General features: G+C 48.4%; 2 protein-coding genes across 5 annotated transcripts; one reads left to right on the top strand and one right to left on the bottom strand.

Annotated features, from left to right (window-relative positions):
- The first annotated feature begins 110 nt into the window (after window positions 1-110).
- TEX9 (testis expressed 9) lies at window positions 111-5,472 on the top strand. Of its 2 annotated transcripts, none has more exons than XM_081964870.1 (11): window positions 111-541; window positions 638-701; window positions 775-854; window positions 1,120-1,165; window positions 1,458-1,540; window positions 2,184-2,347; window positions 2,516-2,598; window positions 3,015-3,188; window positions 3,655-3,789; window positions 4,268-4,402; window positions 4,867-5,472. In XM_081964870.1, the coding sequence occupies exons 1-11, from the start codon at window positions 456-458 to the stop codon at window positions 4,942-4,944; spliced, it is 1,128 nt and encodes a 375-aa protein (XP_081820996.1). In that variant the 5' UTR covers window positions 111-455; the 3' UTR covers window positions 4,945-5,472. The 2 variants fall into 2 exon arrangements, with proteins under 2 accessions (XP_081820996.1, XP_081820995.1); XM_081964869.1 differs by having other exon boundaries at window positions 1,455-1,540.
- Window positions 5,473-5,509: 37 nt separating this feature from the next.
- Window positions 5,510-12,005, bottom strand: MNS1 (meiosis specific nuclear structural 1). 3 transcript variants are annotated; one of them, XM_081964866.1, is made up of 10 exons: window positions 11,856-12,005; window positions 10,990-11,139; window positions 10,498-10,625; window positions 9,758-9,860; window positions 9,171-9,400; window positions 8,002-8,218; window positions 7,817-7,924; window positions 7,412-7,669; window positions 6,312-6,437; window positions 5,510-5,651 (listed from the first exon to the last, which is right to left on the bottom strand). In XM_081964866.1, exons 1-10 carry the CDS (start codon window positions 11,982-11,984, stop codon window positions 5,553-5,555), a joined length of 1,548 nt encoding a protein of 515 aa, XP_081820992.1. In that variant the 5' UTR covers window positions 11,985-12,005; the 3' UTR covers window positions 5,510-5,552. The 3 variants fall into 3 exon arrangements, with proteins under 3 accessions (XP_081820992.1, XP_081820994.1, XP_081820993.1); XM_081964868.1 differs by having other exon boundaries at window positions 11,800-11,938; XM_081964867.1 differs by lacking the exon at window positions 11,856-12,005 and having other exon boundaries at window positions 10,990-11,300.
- Window positions 12,006-12,047: the final 42 nt, after the last annotated feature.

Below are 12,047 nucleotides of genomic sequence, written 5' to 3'. Positions count from 1 at the left end.
GAGCCGCGCGCGCCCCCGCCGCCTGGGCCGTCGAGGGGGCGGGGCGGGGGCGGGGCCAGCGCTGGCCTCCCCTCAGCGTGGGCGGCGCGCGGCTTCTCCGGCTGTCCGGCACGGAAGGGCCGCTGCAGCCCTGGCCGAGGGTTTCGCAGCGCCGCCAGGCCCCTTCCCAGCGGAGAATTCGCCAGCAGTGCGGACTCTCCATCGGCGGGGCGGCTTCCCGCAGAATCCGTGGGCGTCCCTCACTGGGGGCCTTCAGGGGGCTGGACTAGAAGATCTCCGAGGCCCCTTCCGGCCCCATTCCGAGGGAAGCGGCGGTCTCCGCCCGGGCGCCTCTAGGGGCAGCGGGGGGTGCGAGTCTGGGGACGGGAGGGGCGAGCCGGCGGACGGCCACTCCCAGGGAGCGGCGAGTGAGCGAGCAGGCCGGGAGCGGCGCGGTTGCCTAGCGACGGTGGGCCATGGCGGCGGCCGGGCAGCCGTCGGAGGAGCAGCCGCTCCGGCCTCGCAGCGCCGCCCCCCTCCTGGCCCGCGAGGAGGAGTACAGGTAGGGGGCGGCCGGGGCTTCGGGTGGTGGTGGTGGTGGCGGCGGCGGCGGCGGCGGCGGCGCAAGGCCCGCCCTGACCGCCCCGTCCCGTTGCAGGCGGCTGAACGCGGCGCTGGAGGCGAAGGCGGCGGCGGTGATGCGCCAGGCGGAGGAACTGATGGTGAGCGCGGGGCGGGGGCTGCGGGCTCTGGCGGCCGGAGGAGCGGTTCTGACGGCTGCCCTCCCTTCTGCAGAGGGACCGACGGGAGGCCCTGGCCAGTCCCGTCTCGACCCGCGGGGACGCGCCGGAGGAGGAAGCGGCGGCCAAGGAGAGGTATGCCGGCCGCGCCCCCGCTGAGGAGGGGCTGCTCAGCAAGGTCGCCCCTCGCCAGGCTTCTGTGGAGCCCCCCCGGACTTAGTCTCGCCCGAGCCCCTTGAGTTCTTCGCCCCGTTTCCCTACCGGGCGCAGGCAAAAAAAGCAACGGCGGAGGCCTCCGGGCTGCCCGCTTTTCACCCTGCGGCAGGCAGCTTCCCTTCCTTCGTTGGCCTGAATAAAACCTGAATTTTATGGCGATCTGCTCTCTGCTGCTTCTTTCCAGGGATATAAATTCTCCTGAACCACCAGTTCCTTTTGCACAGAACAAGGTACGGGAACAGAGTTTTCCTTTTACATCTTTCCAGTAAGTCAGCCATTCCCTTGTAGGGGAAAGTTTGATGGTTTTTTGCCCAGCCACATCTTGTGCATCCCCCCACCCCAGCAAACTATCTGGACAACAAACTGCACATTCTATCATTAAGGCTGATCCTGGGCCCCAGTGTCTGAAGGAGCCCAACTCTTGCTTTTAATAGCTGCTTTAAATAGCCCTTTTTAAATAAAGAAAACTTTCAGCATGTCTACCAAGTATCTAAAGTGGTTTTTCTGACTTCTCTTTAGCAGCTCCCCAAGAAGAAAGCCAGCACTGCACCTACAATTCGAAATCGGCCACTGACTGGAAGAAAAGGGAAAAGACCTCTCTTAAGGTATAGGATGTAAAGTTGAGCATAAAACAGGATCGGCAGTGGCAGTTTTTGGGATCTTGCAGCTTTCATAATGTGATGGTTATAGTTGAATTCAGTTACTTCTATCCAGCAGTCTCAAAAGGACACAAGACAGCCAAGTGCTTCCTGGGCAGTTAGGTCAAAAGAGCCATGTCCATCTCTTGAGGCCCCCATTCCAAGTCTTGGCAAATTCCCCTCTTATACAGGGAGGGAAGAGCTTTAAATGCTGGAGGGGAGGGATATGTGTACCCTTTTCTAGATTGTCTCTATCTCTGAATAGAGAGCTCCATGGAATCTCCTCACTTGCTCATACTTGTTGGACTGCTGCCTGGTTTTTTTGTTGGCATATAGCTGTGTAAAAAGGTTGCAAAACATTATTCAATCTTCTTAGTTGGCACATGATTCTGGATTTAAAAGAGGAGGTTCAAATCATTTCAAACTGATGATTAGCTCTATGTTACAATTTTAATATGCGTCTTATGTTTTGTTGTACTGTTTTGTACAAATGCTCTTCTATGAGTAGAGGATGTTTACTTATATTGGGTCAAATACCCACAAGTATGCAGTCTTGTTTTTAGTTTCCTAGACATCTGTGTTCCTCTTCATATTACTTTCAACTTTCCAGTACAAAATCAAGATTACAGGTTGACCCAAGCAATACTGATGTTGCTGCTCCAGGATGCTCCCTGACAAAACTAATTGGGAAAATTGAAGGGCAGCTGGAAGAAGGAAACCTGCCTGATCTGGAAGATAATCTTATCCCAAGTACAGGATGTGAACTTGGAGCAGGCGAGTGAGGCTGTTTGCTGGCCGGTTTTGCTTTCATTAATTGTCCCGTAATCTACCACCCAAATGTTTTTTTCAGGGTGGCTTAAAATGGGTTGTCATGACATGGGCTCCAGAATTATAGATTCTACATAAGCTAGATTGTTATATGGAGTTGTTGCCAACTTGCAGAGGCCCAGATCCGGTTCCTAAAGGCAAAGCTGCGTGTGATGCAAGAGGAGCTGGACGCCATTGGGCAAGAATGTAGCAAGAAGGTAAGAGCAGGTGCTGACTTGTTGTGTTGAGCCATGGATTGTACTTGGTGGTCTACAACATGAAGGTATCTATTTCACATTTACCAAGTCCTCTGCACGTTCACATTCACAACTTCCTCATGAGAGGCTGGGTTTTCCTCGCAGAACATAGGAGAGTGAGAAAAGGTCTGGTAGAGAAGTTGGAGGGATGTCCCAGAAGAAAAAGAACTGAGGAAAACAACAAATGTGTCACCAGGGAGGAGAATGTCTCTGAGTCCCAACGACCACCACCCAAACAGGGTGTGGGCTTATTTTTGAAGTTTTGATCTAAAGTTGGAATTCGGGGGGGGGGGGGGGAGATAAAGTTGCAGAGAAGAAACATAGCATTAACCCAACAGGCTCCAATTCTCTTGTGGCTCTTAATTTTGGGCCTGCAGGAAGGAGAGAATGAGAATTTCAGCAGCCGTCTTAAGGAGATTGAAGAAGAACGTGGCCGGCTGCAACGTGCAGCCAGCCTACACCAGTCTCAGGCAGAAAAGTACAAACTGCTGTCAGAGGAAACCACCCGAAAAAGTGAGGCGCTGCAGCAGAAACTCACCATGCTAGAAAAGGTAACAAAGCCATTTTGATCTCTTGCCTTCCTTAGGAGGGTGTGACATTGCTCAGAAGGGCTAGACTGGCACATCATGCTAAGCTTTGATTTATTTAATCATGATTTGATGAAGTTCTAATGGCTCACAACAAGTTAATCCAAAGACACACAAATTATCCGGTATGAATGTCCCAGAACTAAAGCAGGTAAGAAAAAATAGAAATGAATAGCTGTAGAGCATCCTCACCATGGAAAGCTCCTCTACCTTGTTTGTAAAAAAGTGCTATTAATGTTTGTGGGAAGTTATCCCTCAGAAGGCAGGGGAGATGCCACTGCTGCCACCACCTTTGTCCCTGACTGGCAGACAGGGCTGGATGTTGAGGCTCTCCTTTCTGCTGCTGCTGCTGCTGCTGCTGCTGCTGCACCAGAGGGTCCGCTCTGAAGCCAAGGGAGGCTTTTGGCCATGTTTTAATTTGACGCAACAGGAACTGGAGAATCTGAAGCGAGCACAAAAACAAGCTGCGGCAACCCAGAGCACAACGGACATTCGCTTGAACCGAGCTCTTGAGGAAGCTGAGAAATACAAAATGGAACTGAATAAACTGAAGCAAAGTAACAAGGTAGGGGGTATGCATTAGCAAGAAATGTGAATTTGGAAGCCCCTCAGCCTAGGATAGCACCCTTCTCCTTCCTCATCTGTCTTTTCAACTAACTGCTCGGGAAACATCGTCCCATTTTTTTCTCATATCAACTTATCACATAGGATGAGTCTAAATAGCTTCCTTTCTTTTCTTTCTAATTTGCTGTATGGTCTTTTCCTGTCTGTTCCAAGCAACACATTCAATATAAGTTCTAAAATGAAATAATTCTGCAAGCACATGCATTGTAATCTGTCTTTCTCCTGATGACAGAATCACAGATCTTTCAAGGTATATGAGAACTGCACGTGGGTTTGGTTAGGAAATTACGGGAGTTTATGACTGTGCAGTACTGCTGAGTCTTGTCAATTGTGGATGGCGTTTGCCCTCTCTTTCAGATACGCCCAAGGACTGTATTCCTAATGATGTAACAGTTTCTGTATCCTTCCTTTTGTGCTAGGATGTGGTCAACCAAGAGCATAAAAAACTTGAAGAACTAAAAATTGAAAATAAGAGACTGGAGAAACAAAAAGAAGAGCTAGTGGCAGGTTTCAAGAAGCAATTAAAACTTATCGACATTTTAAAAAGACAAAAGGCAAGCTTCCCTATGCTATTAGTAACTTTAATTGAATTAAAATTAAGGATGCAGCATAATTCATTATTTGTTTTGACTGAAATTTAGTCTCTGGGTTAAAAAGCAATAATGAACTGGGTCATAGAGTAAATCCATGCAAGAGAGGTGAGGGGTGGGGAAGGAATCAAAGATGTTCCAAGCTCTCCAAAATCAGTTTTAATCCCCATCTCAAATCCCAAAGGACATACCAGAGTTTCAGATGGTTTCTTCATGTTTGGGCCATCTCAAGATATTGCTTGCTGAGAGGTGGAAACTGGTTTCTGTCTTTGGATTGCCAAGTCAGTCAAAAATGTGTGTGTGTGTGTGTGTGTGTGTGTTACCATTACAAGAAATGCATTTCTCAGATTATTTTTCAGAGAATGCGCAAAACCTCTGTTGGAGGTGAAAGAAACATTTCTTGAATAAAAATCTTCTTTCCCCCCTAGATGCACATTGAATCTGCCAAGATGCTTTCTTTTACTGAAGAGGAATTTATGAAGGCTCTGGAGTGGGGCAACTCTTAATTCAATACACAGCATCACCCCTCTTCCGAAGAGTGAAATTGAACCACACCTTTTTCTGGGGGGGGAGGGGGGGGAAGCACACTATATGCTTTAAGCTATTGGCTTCTTCCCACCAATGTTCTTGCTAATAGCTCTTTTCTCATTCTCCATCACTTAGCAGGGTTAATCTAACCCTTTGCTAACTCTTTTAATTGATAGCTGTCATTAAACGTCTAGACTATAAAAATAATTTGGATGCTTACCCTTATTATTGGAAGTAGCTTTATAAAGGATTTTTTTTCAAAACATAACTACAGGAAATAATTGAACATTTTTTCAGTTAATAGAACAGATGTAATAGTACATTGTATAAAAATAGCTAATTGGAGAAATGAAAGCTGCAATACTGAAAAAAGCTGCCAGCATGTTTTTTTTGCTTTGCTTTAAATCGCTAGAAATGCTTCTAATGCTTGGAATTATCAATCTGTCTTCAAAGAGAACTCAAGCTCTAGTCAAAGAAGTAATTGATCAATATAAAAGTCATTTTTTAACAAGTCTGTGTAGCAGCGAATGCTGTCTGTAGGGTGGGATGACTGCTAGGTGGGCTCTTCAGGTGAAGCAAGGAAAACTCAGTGGACTTCTGAGAGCCCGCCCCCTGGCCTCTTTTGGTAAGCTTGCCGGAACTCTTCTCCAAGCATATGAACATCTTGCTCATCTTTAAGGATTCCCTGAACAGAAGAAAAAAGTTCAATGGAACATCATCAGAGCTGTTTTCAAAATTGCTACTTAACTGCACAGCTTTTTAAAACAATAGACAAAATGGCCCCCCTTTTTTCCTTTCATTTTAAATGTAAATCCCTCCCCTCCCAACAGTTCATCCTTGTTCAGTAAATATCCAACTTTTTCAAACAAATGAGAACTAAAAGAGATTCTGCCACTTTATCACAAATCCCCTTTCAAAAGTCAACTGTAATCAAGTACAAAGCAGCCCAGCCGCTCTGGTTTCAGCTGCCACAGGCCCTCCTGCAGGATCTGCTCTACAGATCCAGGGCAACAACACAGTGGAAACCCACTGAAAGATTACTGAAAATACTCTGCAACCATTTAGCCAGTTCAGGGCAACTGAACCCAGTGTGGGTGTAGGACTGTAGGATTTGGGTGACGCCACGACATTTAAAATCTTTGGGCCATCTTAATTCCCCATATGAGAGTGCAGAGTCCCAGCTGGAGGAAGGATATAACCTCCTCACCACCAGGAGGAAAAAGTAGAGGCACCAGAGAACTCGCCCTCATTCTTCCTGCTGGGGCCTGATGCCCAGCCGGTCACAGCTCTGGTCCAAGCAAGCCCAGCAAGCCTCCCACCTAGTCATTAGGCTGCCTCAACTTACCCGTGGAAGATACCCCAGCAGTTTAACTGCATGCTCTTTAAGAAGCTTCTGCCGCTCTTCCTCAATAATGTCAGCAACGATTCCTCTCCTCCTCTCTTCTATTTGTCTTTCTTCTAGTTCATGTTCCTATGGTAGTAAAATTGAAGCATGTAACTTTTTCACTTCAAAAGCAGTTTCGTGCTTTGGCTGACAAATGATCAGCCGCTGTTCTTCATACAGGCTGCAATCTGTACTCAAATGCCAGAGCCGGGTCTCCTGGAGCACCCAGCAGGTGCAAATATGCTTGTGTTCTATTCAAAATGCTGGCTTGGAGAAGGCTGGGTCTGTTAGTGCTGCTTTCTCTCAGCTCAAAAGATGCCGATCTCGTTCAGCATGCTGAGGCATAAAGTAGCCACTACTAACCACAATGGCTGAATTTGTGTTTACTCATGGAGATTGGAAAATTGTGAGCTAGAATTTCATATGGAGTAATAGGAAGTTCTGAACTGGGGTAAGAGACAGGTACTGGCTGGAGGACAACTAACTTGGTTTTAATAGATGTGAAATAGATCCCGGTGTCTTTGTTGACTGCAAATTAAATACAAGCCAGACTTGTGATGAAGCTGTTGAAAGGCAAGAGCAGCCTCTGGGCATCATTACAGAGAAAGCCTGAGCTCCCCTTTTCACTCTGCCCTGGTCAGGCCCCTTTTTCAGTTCCATATACAGTTCTGAAGAGTGATAAATTGGAGGCGGTTCAGAAGAAGTGTGGAAGCATTATGCGGAATGGTTAAAGGACCTAGGCATATGTTTACTGACCAAGAAGATGATTGAGGGGAAATGTGATCAATAGTATTCATACGCAAAAGAGGGAGCAAGCTTATTCCACATTCCCAGGGATAGGAGGAGAACAGCAGGTATAAACTAATAGGAAGGAGCTTCTGGCTAGATATCAGGCCTGATGAACTTCTGGGCATAATCTATCAACCTGTGGAATATGAAATGGTGCACCCTCCTCAAGCTCTTCAAACGGAGCTTGGATGCTCATCAGTTACAGAATCTGCGTACTAGGAGGTTGGACTGAATGACCTTCCCAGCTTCCTCAGTTCTAGAATTCACTTTACCTTGTCTGCGATGACCTGTTTGCGTCGCTCTTGGATCAGCTTCTCCACCTCTCTCCTATGTTCCAGTTGCTTCATTCTTCGTTTCTGAGCATTCATCTGCTCAATACGGTCATCTTCTGCAAATTTGGCTAACAGGGCCTGGCCAAAGGCCTCCTCCTCTTCCTTCAAGGCCTGCAGCAGCATCTTCCTTGAAGCCAGCTGTTCTTCATAGGAGCTGCGGAGCTCTAGGCGCTGCCTGATCCTCTTCTCCAGCTCTTCCTGCGCATGGAACAAAAGCTCATCTCCAACCATCTTTTGTGCCCTCAGCCAGAAGAGCAGGGCTCAGGCATCCCCCTTTCCTTGCTGCCCCCCCCCACACCCCCGAGTCCCCCGGCTCAATCCGGGACTTGAGCCAAAAGTATTTACCATCTCCTTCTTCCTCTCGGTCTCAGCCTGTTCTTCAAAGTGCAACTCAGCTCGGATTTGTTCAAGTTCCTCTCGCTCCTGCTGCTCTTTTTTCAGAACTTCTGTAAGCTACAAGCAAGAGGAAAGACAAGTTTAGGCAGCTCCCACCCAACCAAATCTGGGGGACAGAACAGCAATGTCAATACCATTTGCTGGAGCTTTCTTTTTTTCTCCTCATTTTCATGAATCTTTGCCATTCGGTTGTCTTCTCTCTCCTGCCACATGTTAGCAAATGCCATGATCTTTTGGTTTTCCTCTTCCATCTCTTCACGCTGCCGTCTCCTCCGCACAGCCTGGTCTTTTTTGAATTCTTCAATGAATTTCTGTGTGGTTCTCTTTTTTTCTAGTCTGTCTTGTCTTGCCCTGTGGGAAAGGTCCAAAACTTCAGTAATGCACCTGGAGGAGCCTGACAACTTAGATACTGAGAGCTTGGTCACCCTCCCTTCTGAATTGCCCCCACTTCTGTGAGCAATTTAAAGCTTCCCAGCTGCATGCATTGGCATGGGCACATAGCAGATTGCCATACTTCTATCTTCCAGAGGTCCCACTGCTTCTTGTGGCCACAAGAAAAGATCACAACTAAAGATGAATGATATGAAAACCTCTTAATGTGGCCCCACCCAGCCGTGGAAGGAGCCAACAGCCTTAAAAGGTGGTCCAAGCTTTCTCCCCTGTGAAGTAATTGGCCCGAAGGTTTCTGAGAAGCCTCAGGCAAGTGAGGGAATGGACGGAAGCACTACGGGCCCTCCCAAGGCCTGGAGGTCTGCTTCCTTTGCAGACCAAGGGATTAGCCTGTTATGACTGCTCCTCAGGGATGGGAGCCTTTAAGCAGAGACTCAACAGCTGCCTGTTTGGGAATGTGATAACCCACAGTGTGTTACAGGTAGTTCTTGACTTATGAAAATTGGGGCTGGAACTTTTGTCACTAAGCGATGCGGATGTTAAAGTGAGTCACTGCTACAGTCACTAAGAAAACCACAGTTGTTAAGCAAATCTGGTTTCCTCCACTGACTTTGCTTGTTGAACACCCCACCCTGACCCCCGAGAAGATTCTAGTTGGCAATCGCATGCCACCCCACCCCAGCATGTTGCAACTATAAATACACACCAGTTGCCGCACTGCAACTTGATCATAAGTTGCAGGGATATTGTGATGGTTTTGTGAGGACCACTCATTTTTTCAGTGCTATCCTTACTTCCAATAGTTATTAAATGAATGGTTGTAAATCAAGGACTACCTATAATTTCAGGCCAATTTATCCTAAAGAAAGTATAAGTAGTTCAGCCAAGTAAGTTTAACATAATATAAACTAACTTTTCATCTTCCTCATAGATCTTCCTCACAATTTCATCAATCAAGAGTTTCTCTCTAAGGAACTCCTTGTAAGCAGCCTGCTTCCGCCTCTCCTCTTCCTCCAGCTGTTTCTCCAGTTCTTGCTGATAGAGCAACTTCTCCTGATTGCGTCTCGTTTCAACAGCATTCTCTGCGTTGGCTGCTCTTTCTTGCTCTTCCTTCATTGCTTGGTAGATATCTGCATCCTCCTTCTGTTGGCACAAATCCATCTACTTGCTCTATTTTTCTTCTATTTACTTATAACTTACAATCATTCACTCCATCTTCCTTGTCAGGTACATCTACGTTTGTCTAAGTAAGTTAGTTTCCAGATCCGTTATCTCTACTGTATCACAAAATCTAAGATTTGCTACAAATCATTCAGGTTCTCACACATTACAGCATCATCTGCATATAAAACATCTACATTCCAGTCAACAACCTGTAATTGCACCAGCATTCTTTATGTATTGGCCTATAAATATTTCTCCAGTTACATTTTCTGCTGTTTTCCAACATTCACATTTATTTCATCAAGAGTCCAAAAATTATTCCATAAAACTAGTTACCATTTTTTCATATTTCAGAGCTTCTTTTTCAGCAATCTGAACAGCCCTCTCTTTATTCATATATGCAGATTTCAATTTCCTCTCTAGTTCCCGCAGTTCAATACTAGAAACAAGCAGACAAAACAATCCATGGAAATGATTATTGATTCAAGAGCCCTCTAAAGAATTAGCACAAAAGGCACTGAATGGCGTGACAGTGGGAAACAGCAGCAGCTGGAGTGTGAGCTAATCAAAGAGCGCTACAGGCAGTCCTTGATTTATGACAATTGGGGCTGGAACTTTGGTCATAAGTTAAGGCACCTGTGTGACTGAATCCAATTTTCTACCATTTCTCTTAAGTGGACCATGTGGTGGTAAGTCAGACTCACGTAGTCTCCCAAATGGGCAGTTATTGTCAAAAACCAAAGAGGTTTGCAAAATTGCAGTCACGACCATGGGACACCGCAACTGTTGCGTCTGCGCTTGTGACATTTCATAACAGTGCTTTACAAGCCATAAAGCAGCATTTCAGAGTCTATTGTTTCTTTCAGTCGTTGTTAAGCAACTGCTCATAAGTTGAGGACTTTCTGCACATGCAGAGACTGTCTCTGATCCACACCCTCTGCTCCCTGAGATGCTCCCAAAGGGCCCCAGCAACAACTTCTGCTCTTCCATATGTAGCGGGCTTTTTTCCACCTGGGTCAAACCGTGAGGATGACCCTCAAACAACACAGCGACAGAATGGTCAGTAAAGAAAATACCTATTTTCTTTGATTTGTTGCCTCATTTTTTCATCTTTAAGTTTGTCATGGTTTAATCTTGCTAATTCAGTTGCCAATTTTTCTTCCTGCTGCAGTTCCAGGTCTTTTAGCCTTTTACTCTCTTCTGCCTGGCAAAACACAGATTCACATAAATTTCAGCGTATGTTTGTCTGCAATTGTCTGATGGTTCAATTAGTCCACAAGATAAATTGTACCTGCAGCTATATGGTTGATAAACGGAACTACTTGATTAAAGTAAATGTGCAGCGCAATAGTGGATAACGTGTTGGTCAAGGCTTTGACATTAATAATTACCTTAACATTTTTACCAATAAACTTTTATTTGGCGGGGGGTGGGGGTGGGGGGTTCGCTGCTTCTCTTTGAGCAATGAAACCGGGGGGGGGGGGAGGATTTTGAGGAGAGCCGCCTGCAACTCCCGCTGCCGACCAGGGGAGGCCGCCCTCCTTCCCGCCGCGTCCGCCCGCGCCCACCTTCCGCACGGCTTCCTCCAGGCGCTGCTCGTGCTCCTCCTCCCGCAGCAGCCGCGTGACGCGCTTCTGTTGCACTCGGTCCTCGGCCTCCCACATCACCTCCAGCTGGTGGACACGCTCCAGCTTCTTGCGGTGCTCCAGCTCCCGCATCTGCTGGAAGTAGAGTTCGTGCTGCTTGCGGTCCATCAGCTGCGCCGCAGTGGGCTGCCGTCGGCTCGGCTTCTGCGCCATGGCCGCGGGAAGCCGCCCTTTGCGGGCCACAGGAGCGGAAGGGCGGCGGCAGAGGACCGAGCGCAGCGCCCGCTTCCCCCGGCGCCGCGCTGCCTAGCAACGGACGGGCTTCCGGCGGAAGCCAGGGAGGTGAGCGCCCCCGCGTCTCCAGGCAACCGCGCCCGCTGCCTGCGGGAGGGGCAAGCGAGTCCCCCTCGCTCGACCGGAAGCGCCCCGAAGAGAAGGCGGCCCGTCCGGCCTCGGCAAAGCCGCGGGGCTCCCGCGGCAGGACTGGGGGCGAGGGGCGACCGCAAGGCGAGGATCAGGCCGCCCGAGCCTCCTCGCGAAGCCCAGCCTCTCAGCCGACCGAGGGAGGGGGGGGGGCGAGGGATTTCGGCCTCAAGGGCTGGAGCTGCTGCTCTCTCTGCCCGTTGCCTGCCTCCCCCCCCAACCCCCGCCGCTCAGCCGCCTAGACAGCATCTCTGACCCCCCACCCCCCAGGGCTCCTCCTTTGGAGCCCTCTGGCTGCGGCCTGCAGTGGCTCTGTCGGCCCCTGGTTACGTTGTGGGCTTCTTTGTCCTATTGCTTTTAAATTTGTACCGTCAGGAACGTGTAGGTTGGGCGGCCTTATTCATCCTTCCAATGAACAAACACACCTTCGGCAACAGAGAGGGAGGCTGCCAGAAAGTTTTCTCAGGCGCAATGCTTCCCCTCAAGCGCACCAGGCTCTTCCCAGCAGCCTCTCTTTTCTCAGGTGACCAGCCCAAGATCTGCATCTCCTTCATATTTACTCAAAGGTGGGTGTGCCTGAGGGAGTCTCTCCAGCATTGGAAGGGGAACTAAAGGAG

The sequence above is a fragment of the Natrix helvetica genome (assembly GCF_964273705.1).
Source record: "Natrix helvetica genome assembly, chromosome: 12".
Taxonomy (NCBI): domain Eukaryota; kingdom Metazoa; phylum Chordata; class Lepidosauria; order Squamata; family Natricidae; genus Natrix; species Natrix helvetica.
The sequence above is the reverse complement of the archived record's forward strand: the minus strand, read 5'-3'. Positions and strand labels throughout refer to the sequence as shown.